The sequence below is a fragment of the Corvus kubaryi genome, unplaced genomic scaffold, assembly GCF_017639235.1.
Source record: "Corvus kubaryi isolate FWS band 111438036 unplaced genomic scaffold, C.kubaryi_AGA036_p1.0 37353, whole genome shotgun sequence".
Classification (NCBI taxonomy): Eukaryota; Metazoa; Chordata; class Aves; order Passeriformes; family Corvidae; genus Corvus; species Corvus kubaryi.
In genome coordinates, this window is record NW_024581115.1 from 6,131,634 (window position 1) to 6,158,748 (window position 27,115).

General features: G+C 50.3%; 1 protein-coding gene and 1 long non-coding RNA gene across 2 annotated transcripts; one reads left to right on the top strand and one right to left on the bottom strand.

Moving 5' to 3' along the window:
* Positions 1-3,413: 3,413 nt before the first annotated feature.
* LOC121666772 lies at positions 3,414-26,168 on the bottom strand. Its single transcript, XR_006016790.1, has 3 exons — positions 26,158-26,168; positions 22,842-22,846; positions 3,414-3,487 (listed from the first exon to the last, which is right to left on the bottom strand). It is a non-coding gene; the product is annotated as an uncharacterized LOC121666772 (long non-coding RNA).
* Positions 23,559-27,052, top strand: LOC121666770 (protein ADP-ribosylarginine hydrolase-like). The gene is made up of 7 exons (XM_042032732.1): positions 23,559-23,662; positions 23,729-23,952; positions 24,669-24,767; positions 24,839-24,944; positions 25,554-25,633; positions 25,704-25,887; positions 26,394-27,052. Exons 1-7 carry the CDS (start codon positions 23,652-23,654, stop codon positions 26,764-26,766), a joined length of 1,077 nt encoding a protein of 358 aa, XP_041888666.1. The 5' UTR covers positions 23,559-23,651; the 3' UTR covers positions 26,767-27,052.
* Positions 27,053-27,115: the final 63 nt, after the last annotated feature.

Genomic DNA, 27,115 nt, shown 5'->3' on the forward strand with positions numbered 1-27,115 from the left:
CTGAGTCTCTCTGACTCCTACGAACTTGCTTCAAGAGCCTCCTCAACTGAATCATCCCCAGCTGAAATTGCTGGCTGCTGCTCTTAAACAGCCATTAACATTTCAAAAAGCTGTTTGAAAACACCAAATCTCTCTTGAGCGACTTCCAAGAAACCTTTATGAATCATGGTTTGTATCATATCACACCATTCAGCAAGACATGGGCTGGAACAAAGGTATTAATGGGAATGACCAATCTTTAAAATATCCATGTGAGGAATAACAGTAAAACATTGTGAAAGTTACAGCTGGGGATGTAGGAAGCCATAGGTGAGCGTGTGGCTGCTGCTTAAAGACTCTTTCATTTTCTTCCCGTCTTTTGAGCCTGAAAAGGCAGAAACATTCAGTTTAGGAAAAGGGAATTATTTTCTGAAATTGCAGTCATGCCTCTTAGGGTGGTCTCATTTCTAGAACATGACCCTATTATGCATAGGAACTCAAAATAAGAACAAATGGTGTCGGTCCCTCGTGGGACCATATCAGATATGTTATGTTTTTTACTGAAGGTAGCTTAAAATCAGTCACTAGGGCATCTGTAGGAATTCTTTAAGGACTTCTTCAAATGTGGTGAATTTAAAAGCAAGATTACTATTAACCACTTCACTCTTCTAACCCAGTTCACCCCATTATTTTGGCACCACAAGTTGCAAAGGCTCCTTGCATTTCACACATGCTTTCTAAATAAATGGAGATGCCCTGCTGCTTTTGGAAAGGCTGGTTATTTTGTTGATAAATTTTTAAAATGCTCACTTAACTGCCTGTGAGACCCCATTTCTTTAACATGAATGGCAGAACTGGGGAGTGAGGAAAGTGGTGTTTTCCCCGCATCATCTCCTCAGTCCCCTGTGCAGTGATGAGCCCACACACCCTGCACAAAGCTCCTAGGGACATCCTCATGCTCAGACCTGGCATTTGGATCAGGGCACGTGGGAGAGGAGCACCTGAAGGAACCCCTCTCCCATGTCTGCAACCTCCAGTACAAGACCAGAGCACCCCTGGGAAACTTCAGGAGAGAGTCAGGTCAGCTAAAGGCAGAGGACACTGAAGATTTTTTTTTATTGAGAAGTCTTGCTGAATCTTTCCAAGCAATGGGTTAAGGTTGAAATTTAAATTCTAGATCAACAGGGACCTGTTTGTTGAATGGCAAGTTGCTGATTCAATACTGATATACAGAGAGGAAGTAGGAAAAATAACCTGACAATGATGCTCAAACGAGGTCGCTGGGAGCAAATCTGGCCAGGCTCTGCTGCAAACTGAAGATGAGCAATCATCTCACTCTGGAATAGTGCTAAGAGACATCTCAAGGTTATTTCTTTCAAAATTGGTGAGTTGAAGTCAGCACCAGTGTAAAAGGGAGGTGTGAATATCCCCTTTGGAGGCAAGGATTTTGGGGAGGAGATGGTTCTTTCGCCCTGGAGTTTGAAGTGCCTTCACTAAAACGTTCTTCTCTCTGCTGAGGGCTACAAAGGTGCTGATAAAATAAAACACAGAGGAAAAACTCCCTCCAAGAGGATTACTGTGAAGGGAAGGGAAGAGTTTATGTACACAGCTTTTCCTAACCCTGGTCATGGTCATGAGTTTGAAAACTTATCCCTCAAAAGATACAAACCAAAAGGGAAATAAAAACTAGCCAAAGATTCAGCTATATTTCCCACTATCTCAACACTCACAAGATTGACACACGATTTCTGAACGCTTTGAGATGGCAATATTAATAAAGCTGCTTTCACTGTCAGCATTTCAGTGTCAGGTTCATTGGAGCAAGGGCTGGAACTGAGCGATTCTCGTTCCCCAAAGCACACCCTAAGCACCGGGCTGCAGAACCCGCCGTATGCTCACTTTCTAGCTGAGTGGGTTCTGAAATAGCCCATGCAAGAGATGTCACAGCAAAAAGGACCAAAAGGTCTCTCTCTCATATGTTGATGGAGAAACTCTACTACAGACCAGAGCTCAAACCCGCTAACATTGAGGCAGCAGAGCATTAATTACTGATTTAATGTGGGGGAAAAGGCTGTAGCAGCAATAACGTAAACCTTCAATTACTGAGGCGTGAAAACAAAAGGTTGCATTTCAGGCTGCAGCAAAACAAAAATTTTCTGGGTTTGCATTCTGGGGAGGGGAAAAAAAAAAGCAAACAGGCAAACAAACGAATTACTGCAGACTAATCACAGGCATTAAAAAATATCACTTCCTCTCTCCAGATGGAAAAGAGCGCAGTTGTACAGCCCATATTCAGAGTGTTTCTTCCCTTTGAAAGACCATCAGAGAACTAATGAAAAACACAAAGGCAAAAGCAGTGTCTGGTAGTGCCTTGAAGATCTACTGCGATCCTCAGAGAGTCTGGGACAGCAAAATTATTGTTCCTGTAGACTGCCAGACTTTTACACCTGCATCTCCTCCATGATTTCTGCAATACAGGAAGAATGGGCCAGCAGGAAGCAAAAAAGCTCCTTTCCAGGTCTGGGTATTTTTAAATATCTAGATGTGGTTTCCAAAGACCCAAATCAGTGGATTGGGCTTGTTACCCATCAATACTAGTGAAAATACCCTGCATGTTATATGAAGTCCATATTAGCTCCTGTCCTGAGAATTGGTTTGAAGTTAAATCAAAATCAGGTGTGAAGTCCATTAATCACAATAGGAATCTTAACTTTAGTTTCTGGACCTGGTCCTTAGAACAGCAGGAACTGAGCCAAAACCCAAACCCCAACTATCTTCTCATCCCATGCCTTTCCCTGCAGGACTCCTGTCCCCTCAGCTTCTGCGAAGGGGAAGGGGATCCCACTGGAAGGGGTGGGAAGCCACTGGCTCAGCATTCATCACTGTGCCTGTGTTTGGGTTTTTAGGGTTTAACATGAGCAGGACTCAAAGGAGACCCTGAACAAGGGGTTTGATCCCTTCCCTGCCAGATTTTGACCACGCCATGAAGGAAAAATGCGAAGGTGAACAACACAGATGACACACGGTAATACCCAGTTTGATGCATCTCCCCATTTCTTGCAAGCTCTGGAGGACCAACAACCCAGACACTGAGCTCTGGAACGGTTTCACCCCTGTGCAGCACACATCAAGCTTCAATCTCCTGTTCCCTTCTCTGAAATACATAAACCATATGTTCACCCTCAGCACAAAGGTGACTTTAATCCTCGGCGCACACGTACAGGCACACAAAGCAGCTCACTGTTTTCGTGCACTATCTGGAGGGAGGTGTGCATGTGCCAAACACATCAATCCTCCAAGAAGCCAGGGCCAGCAGAAAGCTCGGTGACACGGGCAGTTTAACTGTTTAGTGCACAGCTGATGCCTTTTCCTGGTCTTAAAATCAAGAGTCATACACGGTTAGAAGGGGAAAAGGGATTTTACCTTGGTGTTTATTTTAAGGATCCTTAGGTGCACACGTCCAGGTCATATGCATCGAGATGCACCCGCCGAGTCTATCTCTGTCCACCTCCCCCCAACATTGGGTATAACATTATAGGCTTTACTAATTAGCAGATCTATCAAAGATTCCCTAATGAGAGGCTCAAGTGAGCCCCCCCTCCCCAAGGAACCTTCCCCTGGATGGTTCTATCTTGGTTTACAGAATGTGTTCTGGAGAGAACCTTGGGCTCTGGGGCACACTGATCCCTGGCTACGAAGCTTCTAAGATGTTGAGTCTCTCAGCTTGAAAAACAAGTCCAAGAACGTAGGCAAAAAGCACTGGGAATACAGAAGTTGTAAAAAGGTACAACAGGGGTATAAAAGAAAAGGCAAAAATCTTCATGGCTTCACAGCACTGCAGACAGGAACTGAAGGGCTCACGTGTGGGTGTTGTTCCACATCCCCCTGGCTCCCCTTGGTGCAGGTGCACTACTCAGGGGTTCATCCTGATGCCTTAACAAACCTAAAAATGAAACAACACACACACTTTCGAGATAGTATTAGTATAGGAGGTAATATAAAGCCTGGTCTTTGTTGGAGGCCTCCAGGGGCAGATATGGAAAATGTCCACAAAAGTTCACCCCCCCACAGGGCTGAATAGAGTTTTATAAAGTTTAGTAGATTAGCATAATTGACAAAAAGCACCAATTAGGAGCACAAGTGCTGATGCAATTTCCCCCCCAGTCTAAGCCCCTTCTAAATCCTTGCCCCCTCAGATGGGTCTGTACTTTGTTGATGAAAATGTGTCTCGAAGAGCGGTTTTTCAGCCTTGGTTCCCAGGGACAACCAAGACAGGACAGGGGCTTTGGAACATGTTTTGTCTTTCTGCCTATCAGGGCAGGGAAAAGCACTGTGAAAACTAGCTAGGAATGCAATAATAGGCTACAGAGCTCCAAATATATGTGCAAAGAGTACAGGGAATACATAAAAGAAAAAAGACAAAAATCCTTAGGCATCAATCCCAGTACAGGATGGGCAGCATCCTCCTTAACAAGGTATTAAAGCTTGTACTGCCTTTTGCATTTCAACCTACCACCCAATCATCTCAGCCAGGAAGCTACTGAACGTCCCCACTCGCAGTCCCACAGCCCCAGGCTGATGTTCAGCCCTGTGCTGGCTTTCTCCATGGGTCTGCAGCCAAAGGGTATCAGCTCATTCTGCATCCGAGGGCCAGGGTTTCACCTGAGCCAAGCTCGTGCAGCCCAGAGGAATCTGCCTCATAGAAACTGAGCGACCTGCTCTAGTGGAAGGTGTCCCTGCCTGGACCAAGATGGTCTTTAGGGTCCTTTCCAACTCAACCATTCCATGATTCTGGAATGGCCATCCTGGGGCTGTTTTAAGCCAGTGCAACTGCTGCCCACCCCATATTATGCTACACAGTGAGTGTAAATGATGCAGCTGATTGTGTCAAGCTGTGCAGAGTTGTACTGGAGAGAGCAGTCTCAGCTGCATCCCTTCCTGCCCCTCTGCAAGATGGAATATCCCATTTTGATCCCTCTTAATTAAAGTGGGTAGCACACTTACAAAGGGAAGCAAGAGGTTATGCTCGGCAAACAATGGCCCACTCAATTAAAAGAAAATGCTCCTAGGAAGCACGAAGCAGGGGAGTCAAGTGTTTTCATTTGTCCTCTGCTGCCTTTTATCCAGATTTGATTCTGCTGCCACAAGACAAGTCACTTCCCTGCCGCTCCTCTTTCTCACATCCACCCACCACAGAGATCCAACCTTGCCCAGAGCAAACCCCTTGATGCTGCAAACCAACCACCTGGCAAACGCTTCCCAAAACTGTCCCAGCAAGGCAGAGGCCTGTAGCAAACAAGTCCAACAGGCTGGCCATGGTTTATTGAGGCTTCTGTGCACAAAGAAGGAATTGCTGAAATGAAAACTTGTAATGGTAATAGCATTCCTATTCATGAGTCACTTTAGAAGTGAGAGCTGTGGACTGCTTTCCCTCTTACCTGTGGGTGCTTAATAACAGCTTTGGGTCATTGGATGAGAAATATTTTTAAACTTTAGCTGCTCTTTGCCAGTGTTGCAATTCTCTTGTGCAAGCTGGCAGGTTGGTTTTGCAATGGCTTCCTCAGCCAGGTATCAGGATCATCTTTCATTTAAACAAAATAATGGGTTTCTAGGCAGGTTGAACAAAAAATCCCAAGCAGAACAGGCTCAAGAGACAAGACCCAAATGGAAATCTTGTGTTATCAGTTTCTCACAAACAGCACGAGTTTTAAATCTTTTTTTCCCCTCTGGTTCACAGTTCTCAGTCACTTGGATGGGCAATTCTGCTTTGTTATTTAGTCCATTTATTTACTTTCTGCCCTCACTAAGAGTAGAAAAACCCAAGCTGGCTGTTTTCACGTCATGTCTCCACCACCCACACCACACCTGCTGGGGACCTGGTGGCTCTTGCCTGGGAGCTGCTGGGGCAGCAAGGCCAAAGCTGATGGACCCACCCTGAGCTTCTGCCTCATCCCACCCTGACCCACGGGAGAGGGATCAGCTCTTGGTGTAAAGCACCAGAACCTGAAGGGGATCTGCCTTGAACTGAGGGTCTGGCCAAAACAAAACCTGGCACCCAGCTCCCACAGGCTCTTTGGGAGCAACCCTCATGGCCTGTGTGATTTATTGTGACTCTCATGATGATCAGAGTGATTTATTTGCCCTTCAAAGCACATTTTCTACGTGCCAGGTGCTGAGCACAAAGAGAACAAACCAGAAAACAATAGACACTTGAAAGGCCATTAAACCTCAGGTCTGAAGTCTGAGAGGAGGTTCTGTGACATCGTTTCACATCTGCATCGAGAAGGAAGGAGCCACATCCCCAACTTCCCGTCCAGGGCACAGAAGGTGCCACAAGACTTTGCAGAAGTTGTTTGTCACTCTGGGAGGCAGCAGAAACCACAAAGTTTGGCAGCATCCAGCAGCTCTGACAAAACTCCTCAGCACAGCTGTGGCAGCAGCACCTTTCCTTGGACACAAGATCACTGGAGCACCAGTTGGAGCAAAGATACAAAAAGAAAGCATTAAAAAATTGGAAGAACGCAGCAAGTGAACACAGAGCATTGCAAAGTAGGAAATAGATATACAATTCATTGAATTTGGCTCCATTTCACACAACAGACTGCTCAATGGCAGATGTCAAGTGTATTTATGGTGTGGGAACATTTCCAGCTACTTCCTGGGGTCTTGGTAAGATCTCTATGATTTGTCTGGGAGAAACTGTTGCCTGGTTAGAGATGAGAGGGTTTTTCATATTTACAACTCTAGTTTCCACCTTCCATAAACTGTTCTGTGCTGTCAGAAGGCAATACTCAAAATCCTGCTCTGCCACAAGCATCGTTTTCCCCCCTCTTCCTCTGTTTTCAAGGGAAAGCATTTCTTTTTTTAAAAAAAAAATTGAATTACAATTGACTGAAACTAATGGCAAACTCACATTAAATTAATTGGGTTATTTGGCAGCAAAATCAGGAAACAAAATGGGACATACCAAATGGAAATATTGGTATATTCCTCTGGAATATACCAAAATGGAAAATACCAAAACACATTTTCCTTGGTATTTTCAATGCAAACTTTCTGACATTTCGTTTGGCAACCAAGCTCTGTTTCAAAAGATACTCATGTTTAATAATTAAAAAGGAGGAAACAAAACTAATCAAATACAGCAAGCTGAGACAAACAAAATGTTTTCCTGACCCCCAAAAACAAACAAACAAAACCAACAAAAAATAAAATTTAAAAAAAAACCCCACAAAACCCTTAAAAATATATCTTTTAAGTTTCCTTGTGGGGAAAAAAATTAAGATAAACTCCGAATGAATCTTATCTTGGGAAGAGGGTGGTCCCATGAAATAAAAAGGCAGCAGTTTGCACAGGCCCTGTCTCCAACATTTGCTTTAAGGGGAGTTGCTTCTGCTGGTGAAGCTTTGATAAGCTACAAATTGATAGAAAATAAGCCCAGACTTCCAGGCCCTCTTGCCCACCTCGGGGCTGGCAGGTCATTGTCATGCAACAGCATGGAAGCCCCAAATCTCACTCTTTCAAACCGTAATTCTGTATTACTCACTGTCAAAAATACCCAGGGTCAGCTATAATTCCTCCCACCTGCTCCCCATTTCCAGTTCTGCCTGGAAAACACCAGGCAAAACGCAGCCCCGGGTGCAAGTCCCATCCTTTTGTCCGTGCTGGAGCAAACTGGGAGCTGTCAGCATCAGGTGGGCTCTGGAGGTTCAGGAGGTGCTTGCTGGTACCCAAACCTGTGATATTTGGCCGGGAATACAAAGTGCTACCCCCACGCTCTCCATCCAGGGATTTTTTTCCCCCCCTCAGGCTCAGAAAACTGATGAGGGTGCAGCAAATGGGGGGGTCTCCCGGGGCCAATTAGCAGAGATTTGGGCAGCATCCAGACACTGCTGGGGATCACTGAAAAGCCTTGAATTTCCAGCTGTCTCCCCTCCCCGCACCATTCATTTACCAACACACGCAGTGGGCACAGGTGGAGCTGGAGCCAAAACACGAGTTTTGTTTATGCAGACAGCAGGGCTCGGGCACCGGTCACGGCAACCTGCATTGTTGTGTTTGCATCCAAATAAATTCCGAGCACCGCCAATCGCCCCGGCATCGCGGCTGGAATGCAAACAAAGTGACGCCGGTCCTCGGGGACAAAAGCAGGGAGCTGCCGATGCTGCAATAACGCTGTCACCTGGAAAGCCTGTGCCAGGGGTGTCACCAACGCCTTACAGCCTTCCTGGGATGTGCTTTGCGTTTCTTTGCCTATGCAAACCGGAGGAGGAGGTGATGAGGGTGAACCAGCTCTTCCTGCTGTGATGAGGCCCCTGCAGCAGGGAGCAGGGTAAAGGGGAGAAATCTGGTTTTGCTGGAGCTCTGGATTGATGGACAGTACGTGGTACCTGCCCTCTCCTCTGGAAAGGGAGGAATACACTGACATAAAATATGAATAATTGTAAAGAACAACCAGGATGTGCCTCTGGTAAATGTGATGATGCCCAACGTGCTGCCCAAAACTTCCCTGGAAAACCAGACGCTGTTTTTTCCTCTGTTTTTCCACTTGCAGGGATGCTCAAGTGCTTCTTGTAACTCCAGAGCAGAAAGTTTTTCTACGGGAGCGTGATGTTTTAAAGGTGATGGTATGTTTTTATGAGGCCAGGAGGGAAACATTTCGGCCACGACTAAGAATTTGCTGTCTAGACACATATTTGACAAAAAAAGGGACACTTTAGCATAACCCTTACATAGCTCCCAGAGTACTGAGCACAACTACTCAAAGACCCTTTTAAGCCTCACGCCCCAAAAGCCTTTCTGCCCACAAGCAAGCTGCAGCCAAAGTATACAAATTTCAGGGACACCCCAAATCGTGCCCTCATCCCAGGCACTCCCCCCACGCATCCTGCCAGCCCAGCATGAATTAAGGGCTGGATATGAAGACTGCAGTTAACAGAAACACTCCCAGCTTCAGACAGCTCCAAACCCTGTTAGACAGAAGGAATATCTGAGTTTCCACACTGTAAGCAGAGAAAACACTCTGTGTGCTGGAGGGATGCACTTCTCAGGGAGCAGGCAAAATGTGACTACTTGCAGCAGTCACATCAGCCTGAAGTGCAACTTATTGCGCAAGGAATTTGCTGGAAACATCCATTTTGGCTGTTCAAGGTTATCTCTGCTGCCCCTTTGATTTCTGCTTGCATGGGGTCCACACAACGACAACGTAGCAGCACTCTGTCAGCTGGAGGATAAAGAGCTCAACCTGACAGAAGCAAACATGCCAACCAGTGACAAACATTTCTTTCATTAAAGGATGTGGTTCCAGTTGTCCTGCTGTGGGTGCTGGAGGATAATCCCATTATCAGTCATCTGCAAGAAGCTGAATCACCAGTCTGAGCATGGGCACAGGTAGTGCTGGAGCTGTCAGGTGGCAGACAGGCACGTCAGGAGCAGAGGTTTAAAGCTCCCAGACAGGTCTGAGGTTTCTTGTCTCACTGATCTGTCCTGATCAAAGACACAGGACATGGCTCCTTGTTGCAGAGGCCCTGAAGCACAGCTCTCCAGGTGTCTTTGCACTGACCCTCTGATCCCTCTGAGAATGTGACACCTTCTCTGAAAAGCAGTAGAAATTCAGAGTTAAACCCCATCTCTAAAGAAATGCAAATGTCAGCTAAGTTTAAGAGCAGAGCACCACAAACTTCAGCTCCAAAAAACTGCTGCAGCCGTATGCACAGGGTGCCTCTGAAGACACTGAAGTGTGCTTTGCTGAACTCTGCTCTGCCTTTCCTGATCTTTTTCCAATACATGCAGGGCCATATCACCCCAGAGACTACGCCTGGTGACCCCAAAATGACGTGGGCATTCACATTTTGGTGGGTCTGATTCCCACTGCACACACCCCACATCGAGCAGCTCCTTCACAGGGCACAGCACCACTCACCTGCAGCGGGAGATTGGGACAGAAATGGGCTGCCCTGGTCCTGCTGGTATTGATACAAGCACTTTATACAAGCTTAAAAAAAATATCTTCTGTACCCTGACCAGAAATGAACCCCAAATCCAGCATTCCTGCCCAATTCAGCACTGAACACATCATTAACCTCCTCTAGAAGCATTCAGAAATGCATTGATCTGCATTGCTTGACAAGGACTGGGAATGTCCCTGTCCCCAAACCCCACAGCTGGCCACACATGCCATGGGCCCCCTCGTTCTGCCCAGCTCAGCAGTGTGGCACAGGGCTCCTGGGGTTCACCACCAGGCCAGGGCCAGCTGTGGCCTCAGGTCACCACAGCACTGGGACATGACGCTACTCATCCCAAGCAGCACGTGGCAGGAAATCAGTCTGGCACGAGACATGGCTGTGCTTTGGCCAAACAAATACATTATCAGTGTTCAGAACAAACTTTGTGTTTTAGGTATCATGGAAAATTTCCAGCAAAAAGACGTTTAGGTATTAGAATTTCCATTTCTTGGTAATCAACGTTTTTGTTCAACTTTCCCGCGAGGAGTTGTTAAAGCACTGAGGGACTGGGTTTGATCTCTCCAGCTACCAGTAGCATGCTCCACACAGCCCCTTCTCCCTTCCATTGCCATCTAGGTCACCTCCATCTCTCTGGGAGCAAGGCATGCCAATCAGAACAGTAGGAAACGCAACGTCCGATGACTTAAAAATCATTGGAACAGTGCAAAACATTAAATTTTAGAACAATAAAAGTGTATTGTTTGCTTCCATTTATTTCTGCAAAATATTTCATGTTGCTGCCAAATTCTGCAGCTGTTTCTGTCCTTGCTAACCCTTCTCACAGAAGTGGGTTTGCTTCCTTCTGAAGGTTACACAGAAAGGGTGACTGTGCTGTGTCTTTGAATTCCTGTTGTTGGTTGTGCCTGGTTAGGAGTGATCACACTTCAGCAATGGTCATCACCCACAAGTTCCTGACCCACTCCCACAAATGCAACTCCACCTTCCTGGGTTTTCTTGCCCGGGAATTGCTCTGCAGTTGGGTTTAGCACCTTGACAGACAATCTCTGCAGCAGAATCGTCCTGGTGTCAGTGTTACCTCTACCAAACCTCACAAAAGTGCCATCAGGAAGGCAGAGAATAAAGCAAGTGTTGCTGTGAGGTGGGAAGGTGCCAAGTCTTTCCTCCTCCCTGTAGAGCAGCAGCTCCATGGCCCAAAAAGAAGGGAATGGGGACGCTTGGCCGGCTCTCGGAGCAGAGCTGGGGCAGAGTAACAACCAGGTCTCTCTGCTCATACAGGACCAGGTTCAGAAATGAGGGGATGCCTTCACAAGGCTTTCATTTAATTTTATTTCAGTAATCCAGCCAGTGTGGGTTATTGGCAGATGCACTCAAAGGGGATGGTGAATCCTGCATAGAGCAGCCCAGCAAGGGGAATAGGTTTTAGGATCAAAAGAACACATGAAAACACCTCCAGGATGGCTGAAAGTGCTTGTTTGTCTGTTACTGCTGCCTGGAAGAGAGCTCCTGCTGTCTCGAGCTGGCTGGAAGTTGTTCACCTTGGCTCCTTTAGCATCTCTCCAGCCCATGGGATACAAGGGATTTGAGCTTCTACAGACTGATTAAATAGACATCATTAACATTTGTCATCAGTACACTTCAGATCACAGTATTAGAGACCACACGTGGAGCACACAGCAGCCCAGACACTAAGCTAATGGAGAACTGAGGAGAACTATGGGTTACTCCAATAAAAGCAGAAAATAGGGAGAAAAAAAGTTAGAGACTAGACTTCTACCCAAAAACATAGTGGGTGCTAACTCCAGAAGTCTGTAAAATGTTTCAGCTGCAATATTTTCACTTGGGAAAAATAAACAAAAAACAAACCAAACAGAAAGAATTATTTTGCCTTTCATCAAGATGTCAAAATTAGTGGTGAGACTGAAGCAACGAGTTCTCTTCCCACCCCAGGCAGCAGTAAAAGTGCCACTGCCTGAAGGGTGGCAGCATCCTGAAGGGCCTCCTTGGCCCAGCACGCCCATTATAGCCACTTTACTGGGAAGCAGCAAACGGCTGTGCTAGCACCAACCACTGCCTTGGAAGCCGCCAGCTTGGGAAAAGAGTGACACTGTCACTTTAGGACAAAGCCAAGCAGAGAAACGTGTCCCAGGAAGGATCACAGAGCAAAGTGTATGTCCCAGGGCTCCCGGCAGGTGGCTGGGGCTCCCAGTGCCCCCAGTGGGGTCTGGTTTGCCAGAAGGAGCACGAAAGCCCCACTAAGGCTGCAGCAGCCCCAGCCCCCGGGGCTGGCACTAATGAAGCTGGCTGGCCCTCCTTCCCTTTCTTTTTTCTTTTCCCAGGTTGGAGCACCCCATCCCATCAGAGTGTACTTGAAAGAACAGGATACTTCCTTTGTATGGGGAAACAAATGAAGATTAATGTGTTAGTTGTAATTAATCTGCGATGACAGATTAGCAGAGCAGTGGCAGTGCCTTTTGCTGCTGCAGGAGCCAGTGCTGATAGGACAGCTGGTGAGAGGGGACACCAAATTCAATTTGCTCCTCATTTGCATACATATGACAACCATCTGTGCTAATAGCACTGCAATGTCTCTATTAGGCTCTCTTCTAGTGTGCCAGCTCACCTAGACTCCAATTAGGCCTTTAAGCAAGAAAGCTTAAAGCATAAATATTTGCTGAGGGGAAGGGGTGGTCCGGCAAGAGGCTGCACAGCGCCTGCTCTTCCTGCTGGAGCCCGAGCCCTCCTCAGTCCCTGGCCCAGGATGTTCTGCTGCTGTTTAGCACTTGCTGGTGAGATGCTGAACTCCATCAGCCCCAGGTTATCCAGAAATGCTTTAAGCCATGTGCAAAAATGCAAAAGAGCTGCAGAGGCTGGTTGAAAAGCAGTCCTGCAGTGAGGAAGAAGCCCTGGCCAGCACGGGTGCATGTCCCCCCATATCTTCACCCAAAGTTGGGAGCTCTGACTCGAGTGCTACCCCCAAGGGTGGAAGAGGCTGTTGGAAGCTGTGGAGAGGTGCTGGGTGGGATGTCACCCTGCAAAGGTTGTGCCCCGCCCGGGTTTCAGCCGGAGCAGCTGCTCCTGTGTGGCACCAGCACACGCCCAGCTCCAGCCACGAGCGTGCCACGGGCATTTGTTCCAAGTGGCCCTTTATTTTTGTATACACGTTTCAAACAGCAGTGCCAGACTCCCCGGAAGCTAACGAGGGAACAAGTTAATTAATGAGCCAGCTCACCTACCCAGCTCTTCCTATTCTTCCCATCCAAGGTGATTTGTACAATTTTGAGTTTACTTTTTGTTTTCTGGCCATAACACCTCAACTCTCCAGAACTGAGAGCATAAACTTAACCCTAACACCAGACCTAACACTAAACTTTACCCTAACCATTAATCTAACTCCAAACATAATCATAACACTGATGCTAACCCCAGGCCTAAGCCTAAACTTACCCTAAACCTAACCAAAACCGTAAACTTCACATAATCCTAGACCAAAATCTTCCATAACCCCAAAACGAACCCTAAACCAAAACACAACCATAACCCATAACCTAAACAAAGAATCGACCCAAACCCTAAAACTTGCAAAAACGTAAACCTAACAATAACAAAAAAATCATCCTAAACCTAGCACTAACACTGACCCTATCCTGATTCATTACAAAAGCCTAACCGTAAACCCACACCTAAACCAATCCCAAATCCTAAAATTAACCCTAATCCTCACTCAGAATGTAAAAGAACATTAAACCCAACACTAACCATAACCCCAAGCCTTACATAACCCTAAAAATAACCCTTAAACAACCCTAAATCTAACCATTACATAACCAATGTGAACCCCAAACCCCCCCCTAACCCTAGCCCAAACCCTAACCTTTCTATAAACCTAACCCTAACCCTCATTTAACCCTAACCATAATCCTAATCCTTGCATAAATGTAATCCTAACCCTAACCACCTAACCCTAACCTCCCATGGGTTTCCTCTCCCCTGCATGTGAAACCCTGGGCTATGTTCTTTCCTTCCTGTGGCAAGGAACTCTCATTCTTATCCGGGAGCCCATGGCCAAAATTTTTATTGCACCTCCAAAATTCAATACATCCAAGGATTGCTCCTAGATGAAAGCTGCCAGTAGAGATGGGTCTGGCTGCCCTTGACCTGCCCTGGGCCCCCTCTCACCTGCACCTGGAACACTGAGGTTACACGATTTCCTTCCTGTGGAAAAGAATCTCACTCTCCCTTCTCAGAGACCATGACCCGCCATGACTTGCCTGCCCCTTTCTTGCCTGTCCTTGCCTTGCAGTCTCTACCCTGCCATTGATTTGCCTTGCCTCCCCATCACTGGACTTGCCTCCCCATCACTGGACTTGCCTTCCTCTGCCCTGCCTTTCCTAAAACTTCTGGCCTTTCTCTCGCCTGTCAGTCTACTGCCTTGCCTTGCCATTCCTACCAAACCTTGCTTTTTCTTGACATTCCTTTCCATCCCCTACTTTGTCGTGCCTTGCCTACACGTCTGGCTTTGTATCGCCTTTCATACCTATCCCCCACCTTTAACTGCCTACTCCTTCCTTCCCATGTCTTGCCTTGACATGCCTTGCCCTCCTCTTCTCTCCTTGCCTTGCCTTTCTGACCCCTCTGTGTTCTCACCTCGCTTTGACTGCCCGTCCCTTGCCTTGCATGGCCTTGCGTACCCATTCCCTGCCTTGACTTGCCTGGCCCTTTCTTCCCTGGCCCTTCCTCGCCTACCCCTTCCTGTCCTTGCCTGGCCTACCAGGGGAGGTAATGCCCTATAACACTGTTCTGGCACCTTTGTATGGGATCAATCCCCAGATGTTTTCTATTTTGGAGGAGGGAATCCCCTTTCTTTGGGGATGGCCTTATAGTTCCTCTCTTTGGCAAAGAAACCAGTTTTGATTCCACACATTGGGTGGTCCTTGGTGAATTTAATTGCTTTTCCTAGTAAGAATTTCTATCAGCTAGACCTGTTGAGCTGTTACAGCGGGAATGCAAAAGCCAGGCTTTTAGTCCTGGTACCTTTAGTGTGTCAGCAGTCCCTGCTGCTGTTCCATTCAGACCCTGACTCTGTGAGACTGAAGGATTACGATGGGACATGGAGCTGAGAAGGAAAGTGCAGACACCAGGGTGTGTGCTGGTAGCTCGATGGGTGCAGCTGAAGCTGCAGGCAGCAAGAACTTTCTCAGCTGGCACTTCTGCGAGCGCTGTTTTTGCCGGATGTTTTCAAATTTGCAGCCGGACTCTGCGAGAGTGAAAAGACTTCTTAGCGCAAAGGAATTCAAGTTGTATCACACACCCTTTGGGTGTGATACAAATAAGAGTTTGTACTTAGAAGGGGAAAACTTTCTGTCCTGACAAAGGTTACTTGAGAGCGGGGACGTTTCCAGCTTGGCTCTGCGTTTCCTTGGGGTGCGTGTCCTTCTTTTGCAAGTCGGCAGCGCTATCGTGTGGTTGTTCTGATGAGCGCTGACAGTGCCCAGCAAAAAGCCAAGAGCTTCTCTGGCCCGGCACAGTTCTGGGCACCTTCATGCAATTTCAGTCTCAGTGACAAAACTAAGAATGTTCCACAGCTGGTCCCACACGAAATGTTCTAGAAGAAGGAGGCAGTGCTGGAATTCACGTTTCTTTTGCAGCCTATAAACTGCAGAACCAACGACGAGACGATTCCTCTTCCTTCCCAGCACTATGCATGATCTTATTCTCCCGGTCTCCACGAGGCAGGAGGCACAGCGGAGCTCTCACTCTGACTGTTCCCACACGAATGGGGCTGGGCCAGAGAAGCTCTTGGCTTTTTGCTGGGCACTGTCAGCGCTCATCAGAACAACCACACGATAGCGCTGCCGACTTGCAGAAGAAGGAAACGCACCTCAAGGAAACGCAGAGCCAAGTTGGAAACGTCCCCGCTCTCAAATCAACTGTGTCAGGACAGAAAGTTGGCACTGACCTTCCCCTTCTAAGTCCAAACTCTTATTTGCACCACACCCAAAGGGCAGCATGAATTCATTTGCGGTAAGAAATGTTTTCACTCTCGCAGAGTTCGTCTACAAACTTTAGGTGAACTTTCTGGTTCCTCTCTGGTCTCAAGAAACAAAGCTTTGATGCTGAATAAAGGGGTTTAGGCCTTCTAGTGGAAGCTTTGAGCTGTAAAAGAGGTCTTTGGACCCTCTAAAAGGGGTTTTGGGTCTTCAAACTGGGTCTGTGAGAACTAAAAATGGGCCTTTGGAAATGAAAATGAGGGCCTTGAAGTTAGGTTTTGTGCCCTCAGAGGATGCTTCGCTGCCACAACCAAAGGCTTTTCCTCCTAAAAAGGGATCTTTAGGGGCTTATAAGCCTGGAAGAAGCTGGGAACAGTGGAACAGAAACCTCCAGCACTCCAAGTGTGCCAGCCAAAGCTGTGGTCAGGCTCATTTACAGCCCACAGCAGCCTTTGACTACTCTGGCTGCTGGAGCTCCTGGAAGAGGAAGGAGCTCTGCTGGCAGGCAAACAGCCCTTTGTCCACAGTACCCGGTCCAGTGACTTTCAGCTGTGAGAGGTGCCTGGGCTGTGACATCCGTGGGGTTCTGTGGCCTCAAAAAGACATGACCCCATGTGGCCTCATGTCACAAAGGGGCAGAGATATGGCACTGGTTCAGCAATTGTGATCTCACCTGCCCAATGCTTGGCATCCTGAGGAGTAAGCCACTGAAAGCTAGCTGGGCTGAGCTGGCCTTCAAGATATCTAGGCTCCTTCCATTGCGTGCCTGCCTTTTTCCAAGCATTCTTCATCCTTGATAACAGCTACAAGCACCACCAAAATTCTTTTGATAGCTGAAGGTGCTTTGTGAGTCATGTTTGGGGTTTCTAGATAATTTTGTTGTGCTACAATTATTTCCTTTCCCTTCAAGTGATGGGATTGGTGCTCACCTGATCTTTTTGGAGGAGATCTTTCAGGAGCTTTGTCATCCAAAGATCTCCCCTCTGTTCCTGAGAGGAGCGATGGCTGCAAGGGGGAACAACTCCTGTGAGTCCTGGAAATACAAGACTCTAGAGGGAAAGGATGGTGGCCTGAGGCCCAGAAATCAGAGTGGGTTTGTTGGACTTCTGGCAGAGTACACAGGGGAACAGACAGTTTTCCAAAACTGCTCCCCTACCAGCAGATGTCAGCAGGGTGTTAGGCTTTCCCCGATGTTTCTGAGCTGCTGACTAGAGCTGTTGTCCTTGGTGCTCCTGTTAGAGAACTCAACGCTTGAATATGCTTTCGAGTAACAACATTGTCTCACCTCTTTTCAAACGTCGTTTCCCTGAAGACATTGCCGAGGGAAGGGCTCTGCCACAAAGCATCGTCTTTCCCCCAGAGAAGATTTGCATGGACTGGCAGCAAAGACAGAGACCTGGGGCAGGACTCTTCAACCTGGGCAATACTTGCTACATCAATGTCATCCTGCAGTGCCTGACATACACACCCCCTCTGGCCAACTACCTGCTCTCTTATGAGCACAGCCAGTCGTGTGAGTACTTTTAGGGACATCTTGTAAATCTCTTGGACACATCCCAAGGATTCCCAGAACCTGGAATCAGGTTTAGGAGAACAGCAAGCCCTTCTTTGTCAGCCCCATGGGCTTATGTTCTTTGAACATCAGCTAAAAGATGCTTGTCCTATCAAGGTGCACTCATCTTCAGAAGAACACCTCTTTCTAGCCCCGAGTTTCTATCCCTGAAAGTTGAACTCTCTTGGCTTATCGCAGAGAACACATCTGCCTATTTAGTCTCCCTCTGAAGTATGTTTTCTGTGCACTAAAATGTCCTGGGCTTGCTGGGACATTGGCAGTTTGGGAGTAAAGGAGACTGTTCTTAGCACTTCAAGATCTCCATTAGGTTTCCCAAGAAATTGAGATGTTTTGCTACCCTGAGAAGCTTCTGTCCCTCCCTTCCTTGCTCCCTTCCTCCTTTCCTCTTCAGGTCAACAGCAAGGCTTCTGCATGATGTGCACCATGGAAGAGCACGTCAGGAAGGTCCTGTGTTCCCCAGCCAGTGCCATCCTGCCTGGAGCTGTCCTCAGGGACCTCAAATGTAAGTTGTTTCAGGTGCTTCGACAGGTTTTCCTCTTTGTCTTCCCCTCTTTTGGGGGAGAGCTACTAAATTCTTTCTTAGTCATAGGAGAGGAGTTTGAATACGGCAGGCAGGAAAACGCCTACAAGTTCTTATGCTGTACTCTCAGTGCCATGCAGAGAGCCTGTCTGAGTGCACGCCACGAGTAAGCACAAGCAAATTACAAGTTTCAATGTTCCTCAACCCACTGGACTCCTTGATGTGTTCCCATCAAGGAAAACTGACCACCAGGGCTTTCAATGCTAAACTCTTGGAGGAGGTAACTCTCTGCCTTGCCATGTATTTGCAGCCTGTACATCTCTTCACAAGAAACTACCATCATCCATCAAATATTCAGGGGCTTTATGAAATCTAGAGGTATGTTTCCACTACTACCGCTTTACTTGGTTTGTCTGTGCCCTTCTGTCTGCCTGTGACAAGCAGCTGGTCCTGTGATGACTGGCGTAGGAGAACCCATGAGCATTAACCAGCACAGTCAATTAGCTTCACTCAGCATTTTGATTTTCCTTCCAGTCACATGCTTGAGCTGCCAAGCAGTTGTTGATTCCTACAAGGCCTTCCTGGATATCTCTTTGGATATCAGAGTAAGAGGTTTGCAACTGAGCTTCAAGATATCCCAAGGCCCCTGTAGTTTTGCAGAAACAAAACACTTGTCTTAAAAACCTATACTGCGAGCACAAGGGAGCTTGGTGGTGAGTGGGAAGGGGAAAGCACAGTGTCCTCAGTGTCCTCCTGCAGAGCCCATGGCACCGTGGTGCTGGCTTTAGGCTGAACTAGCAAGCATTACCCCCTCTGCACCCTTGACATACTCTCCTCCCCCTTCCCTTTGCCCTCCCTCAACACCCATCTGGCTTCCAGGCTGATGGGTAGGATCAGTTCTCACTACTGATGCCCCTGCATGCCACTGGTAGCTGAACTGAGTGGTGGCACGCAGAGGGAGCTCTTGATGACTCCGGGAGCCCCTGGGACGTGAGGGAGATGTTCAGCATCACACCCTCTTTCTGTCTCCTTACAAACACTGCCCGCAGGGTCATGGTGGGCATCCTCAGTGTCAGCTGCCTGGGTCTTCTTGTCAGCTCCTGGGAAGTGTTTGGGTGAGGGCGTTTCCTGCAGCTCCTTTCTCACTCCTCCAGGCAGCCTCATCCCTCACCACAATTCTGGAGGACTGTGTGACATCCAAGGAGCTGGATCAGAAAGAGTGCTTCAGATGTATCAAGTAAGATGATTCCAAACACAGTAACACCAGATCCTGCGTGAGGGAGGGGCTGCATGTCGTTGAACAGAAGTCATCTTCTCAAGGAGGTTTAATGCACAATAATGAGACACAACTTTTTAAATATGCCTCTGAATAACCTTAAAATAACCTTAGTAAGGATGTGTGAGACAGGGCATAGGTTGCCTGGCCTTCCTGGGGGAAGATTGGGTGCATTTCAGCACTTGGCTATGTGCCTGGTTTCAAGGTGTAAGAAGAAGGCTGCTGCCTCCAAGAGGGTCACAGTCCATCGTGCACCCAGAGTCCTCATGCTGTGTCTGGAAAGGGCTGACCAATGGACTGGCACAAAGATCAGCAAGGTGTGTGTGCAAGTGGAGTGCAACTTTCTCTTTCTAATGCAGAGGATTCCCCAAAGCTCTGCCACAAGATGCTCATGTCGGGATTTTTGTGTTCCCTTCTGGGGAGAGGAGAATTCCCATGAACAGACGGGCCTGGACTCTGCTCTGACAGAGATGCTGTGGCTGAGAACAGTTTCCTGTCCCCCAAGCCAATACATGCTGAAGGCTATTTAATGTGGTAGCTAAGGGTAATTTCTGAGCCCTCTTGGCCTCTCTGTAGTTTGTAGAGTACCCCGAGTACTTGGATCTTCGGCCATACATGTCTGACACAGCTGGAGAACCCCTCCTCTGCTCCCTATATGCCATCGTGGTTCACAGTGGTGACACCTGTCTTGAAGGACACTTCTTGTGCTACACAAAGGTAAAGAGCAACTTCCCTCCTGACAGGGAGAAATGTGTGTTGGGAAAGACAAACTTTCCCACCAGTGTTACTGGCAGGCAAGGGTTTGGGGGAGAAGGTCTCCTCCAGGGCTCAACTGGATTTGTTTTTGTGTACTCCTGGCTTGGCAGTTTTCTGCCTGTGGTGGAGAAACCCTGCAGTTCCTCTCCAGAACTGGATGCCTTTCTCTGCAGGCCAGCAATGGGCTGTGGTACAAGATGGACGATGAGTTTGTGGATAGTTGTGACACCCACACAGTTCTGGGGCAGCAAGCCTACTTGCTGTTTTATGCCAGGTAATAACCCGCATCATGTGTTCAGAAAACATTTCCATTTCCTGTCTTAGCTGCTTGTCTTCTCATCCTCCTGAGTGTTTCTGCCATAGAAGACAATTCCTTCCTGCATCCTTCAGTGCTGCCAGTTCTGAACTACCTCACTCCAGTCCTCCTCTTTCCCTGCTGGGCTTTAGGGTGCTGCCCTGTGTAAACTGCCACTTGTCTGCTCTCTGAAGCTGGCTCACGTAGAGAAGAGGACTTAAAGGTGGCCTCTAGGAAAGATGGGGAGGGACTCCTTATCAGGGAGTGTAGTGATGGGGCAAGGGGTAATGATTTTAAAGAGGGAAGATTTAGATTAGATATTAGGAAGAAATTCTTCCCTGTGAGGGTGGGGAGGCCCTGGCACAGGGTGCCCAGAGAAGCTGTGGCTGCCCCACACCTGGAAGTGTTCAAAGCCAGGCTGAATGGGGCTCCCTGGGACAGTGCAAGGCGTCCCTGCCCATGGCAGGGGGTTGGAATGAGATTTCTCTCATCCAAATTCTAGGATTCTGTGAAGTGGAGGCCATAGGGGGTAAAAAGATGAGGACTTGCTCTGGCAGTGGCAGACCTGGTGGGAAGACCCTAGTTAAATTTACCATTGGTGACCTTGGTGAAGTCTTCTCTCTGTTGCTCCAAGAAAACAACTGAATCCCAGAGGAGTCTACAAGGAATGCCTGAAACAGAGAGAACTCCTTTTTCCTCCAGGTGCTCGGATTTGAAAATGAGAGAAATGGCGGCTTCCTCACCAGCACCATCATATGCCCATGCCATGCTGGGTCAGGGAGGGGCCAGCCACCAGCAGGCAGGTTCCTCAGTTCCACAAGGTCTGCCTGGCAGGATTAAGGTGATGCACAGTCAGAGGAACCGTGCCAGGGAGAGGGCCCGGAGCAGGTCCCCACAGTGGGGCAGTGATCTCTGCAGCTGGGTTGTGAACAGCACCAACGACGGCAATTTAACAGGAAGGAGGAGGAAGAGAACTAGTCCATTTGGCCATGACCGTGCTCCCGGGGATGCCACAGTTCCAGGGCCCTACAACAGGATCTGCCAGCAGGCGCCTGTACCAAGGCTTGCTTGGGTGCAGACCTTGCCAGTACAGAGAGAGCTGGGCAGATCCTCATGGCAGGACTATGGGCTCTGCAGTCGGGTTGTGGAGATCACAAACTCTTACTGGTCTGGGTGTGAGCATCCCAGAGATGCACGTCAGACAAACACAGCATGATGAGGGCAGACTTTCAGCCCGGATGATGCAGCAGCGCAGCATCTGAAATGAACAAAAGCCCACCTGGTTGGAATCAACAGGCAGAAAAGCCTAACCCAGAATTAAAACCCCTTGTTGGCCTGTGGAGGACCAGACTTAAGCATGTTTTGTCTCAAGCATTCTGACCCTGTTACGATAGGAAAAATCACAGGAGGAGACAGTCCTGCAGAGATGGGGCAGCACTGTTGTGAGCCCAATTCGTGCTCTGCTTTGACACTCATGCTCACTTCCTAGGCGAGGGCCAGAAGAGATGGCTGTGCATGCATGAACAAAACCAGCTCAAAACATTCAGTCTTTGTAAGAGGTACGCACCAAGTTAACTATAAAAGGAAACCAGTTGGGCCCCCTGGCTCTTTTTCCTCTTTCTCTTTGGCTTTGTCTTGCAACCCCAGCTCCAGACTCGAAGGGACATGGGCTGGATGTGCCAATAGTGACTGAAAAGGGCTGGATGGCCAGGCCCTGAAGGTGCTGCTCAGCAGCAAGACAAGCATGGAGCCAGGGACAAACAGTGTCTCCCAAGGGTCAGGGACTGCTCCAGTTTAATGCCTTTCTTAACTAATGGTCTGGCTGCTGGGGCAGAGAGAACACTCAGCAAGCTGGCAGAGGAGGGGTGCTGAGGCGAGGGGACTCACGCCACTACAGCAATGACAAGGGCAGATTGTCAGCCTGGATGAGGGGGGAGCAGAGGATCTGACTTCTGCAGTGCCAGAGAGGAAGAAGAGGAGTGCAGGAAGTACCCGAAGTGTCCCTGGTAGGGACCAGCTCGCACAAAGCACCAGCAGACGACCCTGACTCTCCTCGGAGTGCTGCCTCGAATAAGGAAGCACTCAGGGAGACACTGCAGGAACTTGGACAGCTCTGCCAGCTGGTCACTCGTCCACAATGAGGCTTGGACACGGAGAACAGAAGTTCCTTCAGAAGTTCCTTGCTCATCCAGGCCAGTCATCCCCCATGGCTCGTCTTTTGGCACGTAGGGACAGCCCGCTGCTGTGCCTTCGAGATTTCTTTCTTGAAGTACGTCCATCCTTCCGGAACCTTTTGTTTTTAAGGGCTCTTTCCCAAGGAACTTTCCAAATCAGCTTCTTGAGAAGGCCGAGGTCTGCCCTTCGGAAGCCCAGTGTGGAAGTTTAGTTGGTGCCCCTCCTGGTTTCACCAATTATTGAGAATTCTGTTATTTCGTGATCATCAGCCTGGAGGTTACCATTTGAACAGTAAACCTGCCTTCAGAACCAAACCCTGTCTGAGGTGGCACTTTAATTTCTGTAGAGTGTGACCAAACAAGAAAGAACAGAGGTTTAGTTGTCTGATTTTTTTTTTAACTGGGACAAGAGCCAAATTGCCTGAAAAGAAGGCTTTGGAGAGGAAAAACCCTGCTTGGAACTCACAAAAACAGAATTTGTGAGCTGAAACAGATTCTTTGGACACTAAAAATGAGACTTTGTAGCCTAAAAAGAGCTGATTAGGAAGCCAGAACTAAGACCTTGGGAAGAAAACATGAGGTTTAGGACCATCTCAATGTAGATTTGTAGCCTTAGCAGGATTTCTGTATGACAAATGAGGGTTTGGACCCAACAGATGAAACTCTGTGCCCTAAAAATAGCCACAGGTAATAAAAGAGAGGTTGGGAGCCCAAAAAATAGGATTTTGGCCCAAAAATGGAGGCTTTAGGCATGAAAAAAATTAGTAGCTGAGATGCTACAAATGACCTTGTGGACCCTGCAATGGAGGTGAACCTCTCTGGCCGCAAGCAGTGCTGACTAGAGGGCTTCAGGCACTCCAGTGCAAGCTCTGAGCGGTAAAAGAGGGCTTTGGACCCTCCAGAAGAGGGTTTGGGTCTTAAAAAGCCCTTGCTGTCCTTTGGGGTTCCCTAGAGCCTCTCTTCCCTCTGCTTCCCCCACCCAGGATGCCCCTGGATCCCCTCCCTGCTTCTCCCCCTCGCTGTACCCTGTACCCCACATCCCTGGAGTGTTCTGGTCCCCTTAAGGGCCCCTGGCCAGCACTGGCCCCATGCCCTGAGCCTGACAGGCATCCCCAGCTGCTGAACCATGGAGGAGACGTGAGTGCACCGGGGTCCCTGGGGCCCCTCTGCCGCCAGCACCCCCTGAACCCTCTGCTCCCCTAGGGTGCCCTCGGTGGAAACCTACGAGGCGGCCATGGTGCTGAGCGGGGTGGGGGATGCACTGGGGTACCGGGCAGGCCGCTGGGAGTACTGCACCTCAGGCCCCCAGATCCACGCCGAGCTGGCCGAGCTGGGCGGGCTGGCAGCCATCACCCTCGAGCCCCCCGAGTGGCCCGTCAGCGATGACACCGTCCTGCACCTTGCCACCGCCGAGGGCCTGGCCACAGGTGCGGGGACTCCGTGACACCCCACTGACACAAGGGAGGGGTCCCTGGGGTTGGGGTCCCCGTTGTACCCCAGGCTGGCACGGGAGGGGGGGTGTCCTCATTGGATCCCCTAAGGGGTGGGAGGGGTCCCTGTTCTGTTCCTTGGGCTGCTGCATGGTGGGTGGGTGTTTGGGGGTGCGGCTGGGTGTCCCCTTACAGCCCTGGGGTATGTCAGGGAGGTCTCCATTATGCTGGGAGGGGCTTTGGGGGGCTTTGTCCAGCTCTGGAGGGGACTTTGGGGCATCTTAATTCTGCTTCTCCCAGCCCCCCCACTTTTAGGGGTTTCCAGTGAGGCTTAGGGGGATGTGTATCCTCGTTTCCTCTGGGTGGGGGTGGCATGGGCAGTGTGTGTCTGTCGGTGTCCGTGTGGTTTTCCTCATTTATGTGCCTTTTCCTCCCGTACCTGGTGCTGGAGACAGGGACACTTCCCCCTCCCACTTTGGGAACCTGGCAGGGCACCCCTTTCTCGCTCAGAGGGATTCCCCGTTTCTCCACTAAACGTTCTGCTTCCCCCCGGGGGGTAGGGGGAGGGTGTCTGTGGGGCAGTGTTCCCTTTCCCCACATTTTTGGGGATGGTGCAATGGGGTTCTTCTTCTTCCCCTTCAGTTTTGGGGGATGCATGGGGCCTCTCCCTGCCAGCCTGGGTAACCCACATGGGTTTTCACACCCCTGCACAGGCCTGGAGGGGGAAGCCCTCCTGCAGGAGCTGGCCCGCCGCTATGTGGCTGCCATGGGGGACATGGAGGGACGCAAACCCGGACCCAGCAGCATCCTAGGTGAGCAGAGACCAAGGATGCGGGGAGAGGCAGGGGGGCTCAGGGAGCCTCACGCCCCCGTGTCCTCCCAGGCACCTCGCAGCTGCGGCCAGGGGAGCCCGAGGGCTATCGCATCCCCTTCAACCCCCGCGGCACCGGCTGCGGGGCCGCCATGCGCAGCCTGGCCATCGGCCTCAGGTGGGGACAGGGACACTGGGGGACGTGTGGGGACAGGGATGGAGGTATCAGAGCCGGGGGCATGGTGACAGGGTGGGGACGGGGATGTGGGGGGTGTCAGAATGGGTGGAATGGGGGACACGGGGATGCCATGCAGGGACACGGGAAGGGACAGGGACGTCGGGGACATGGGATGGGGATAAGGGGGTGTCGGAGCTGGAGGAGTGGGGACATGAGGATGTTTGGGCTGGGGAAATGGGGGTGTCACAGCTGGAGGGAAGGGGACATGACGGGATGGGAGTAGGGTAAGAGGGACATGAGGATGTCACAGGGAGAGGAATGGGGACACAGAGTGGGGTGGGGACGGGGGTTGGTGGAGCTGGAGAGGACAAGGCACAGGGCTTGGGGACATGTGGTGTTGGAGCTGGGAGGTTGGGGACAGAGAACATGGGAACAGCAAGAGGGAAGAGGGACACAGGTCACAGAGCAGCTGAGAGTGGGACATGGAAGTGATGGGGCTAGGAGAATGGGTACAGCAGGGACAGCAGGACAAGGGTGGTGCTATGGGAACAGGGATGAGGCTGGAAATACAGGACCAGGGGAGTGGGGACTCGTCTGATGCCAGTGCAGGTACCCACATGCCTGGGAGCTGCCAACTCTGATCCGGGTGAGCATCGAGAGCGGGCGCATGACCCACCACCACCCCACTGGTGAGCTCCAGACCGGCGGGGGAGGGCAGCAGGGGATACCAGGACTCTCCTGAAGCCCCTGTCCCCACAGGGTACCTTGGAGCACTGGCGGTGGCCCTCTTTGGGGCACTGGGGAGTCGGGGGGAGCCCCCAGAGCGCTGGGGGGCTGAGCTGCTGCGGGTCCTGCCCCTGGCATGGGACTACGTGGAGGGCACCGGGGTGGCCGTGGAGGACAATGCTGCTGCCTGGCCATTCTTTGGGGAGGCGTGGCACCGGTGAGGGGGCACTGTGAGGGTTCTGGGGGGACACTGGGAGCACAAAGAGGGGCTGGGAAGGACACTGTGAAGGGTTCAGGGGTCCATTAGTGCCACTGGTGCCAGCCAGGCTCTCTGTCAGTCCTGGCAGTGCATCGCAGGGGTGTCACTGGTGCCACTGCTGACCCTGATGCCCAGTCTGTTCACAGGGCTGGCAGTGCCCATCCTGTCCCTGCTGCACCCAGTGTCCCTCATGTCCCGGCCAGAGGTGCCATCCTCAGTGACAGGGACCTCTGTGTCTCGGGTTCCTGGGGCACTGGGTTTTCTTGGTGTTACTGGTGTCCCCACTGCGTCCAGTGCCATGCTGCCCCCCAAGTTTCCTGATTGTCCCCACTGTCCCCGCAGCTACCTGGGGTCCCAGGGGCTGCTGGAGAGCCACAGCCCAGTGACCCCCAGTGTCACTGGTTACCCCATTGTCCAGTGACACCAGTGGCCCCAGTGACCTCAGTGTCCCCATGTCTCTGCAGGTACCTGGACTCCCGTGGGCTTCTGGAGGGCCGTGGCCCACCACGGGTGCCATCCCTCCCATCCCCAGCCGAGCGGGACACGGAGTACCTAGGCTGGGCATTGGAAGGCTGGCCAGGCCGTAGTGGCCATGACGCGCCCATGGTGGCCCTGGAGGCCCTGCTGGCAGCTGGTGGGTGCTGGGAAGAGCTGTGTGCCAGGGCAGTGCTGCACGGCGGGGACAGCGATTCCACGGGGACCATTGCTGCTGGGTGCTGGGGGCTGCGGGGCGGGCTGGCATCCATCCCCCCGGGGCTGCACTGCCGCCTCGAGCACCGCGGGCGGCTGTGCCATGCTGCCCGCCAGCTGCACGCGCTGGCCTGGGGGGGACGGTGAGTGCCCCTCCGTCCCTGGTGTCACCCGCTGTCCCTCTCCAAGGGAAGCTCCTGTGGCTTGCCCAGGGCACAGCGGGGACCAGCGTGGGGTCACAGCGGGGCTGGGGAGTTAACGAGCCTGGGAGACCCTTGGGTGAAGCAGGGCCTTCCAAGGTGTGCTGGGGTCCAAGGAAAGCCCACCACAGCTGTGTCCAGTTGGCCTTTTAGTCCTCCCCAGGTAGAGACCCCAAAACCCGCCCAAGGAGCCTCAGTCACCCTCACACTAAAGAACGTCTCCTCCCAAGCCACTCTGGGTCTGGATTTGTGCCCTGCGCCTCTTGTCCTGCCTCTGCCAGTGTTTAAGGTCCAAA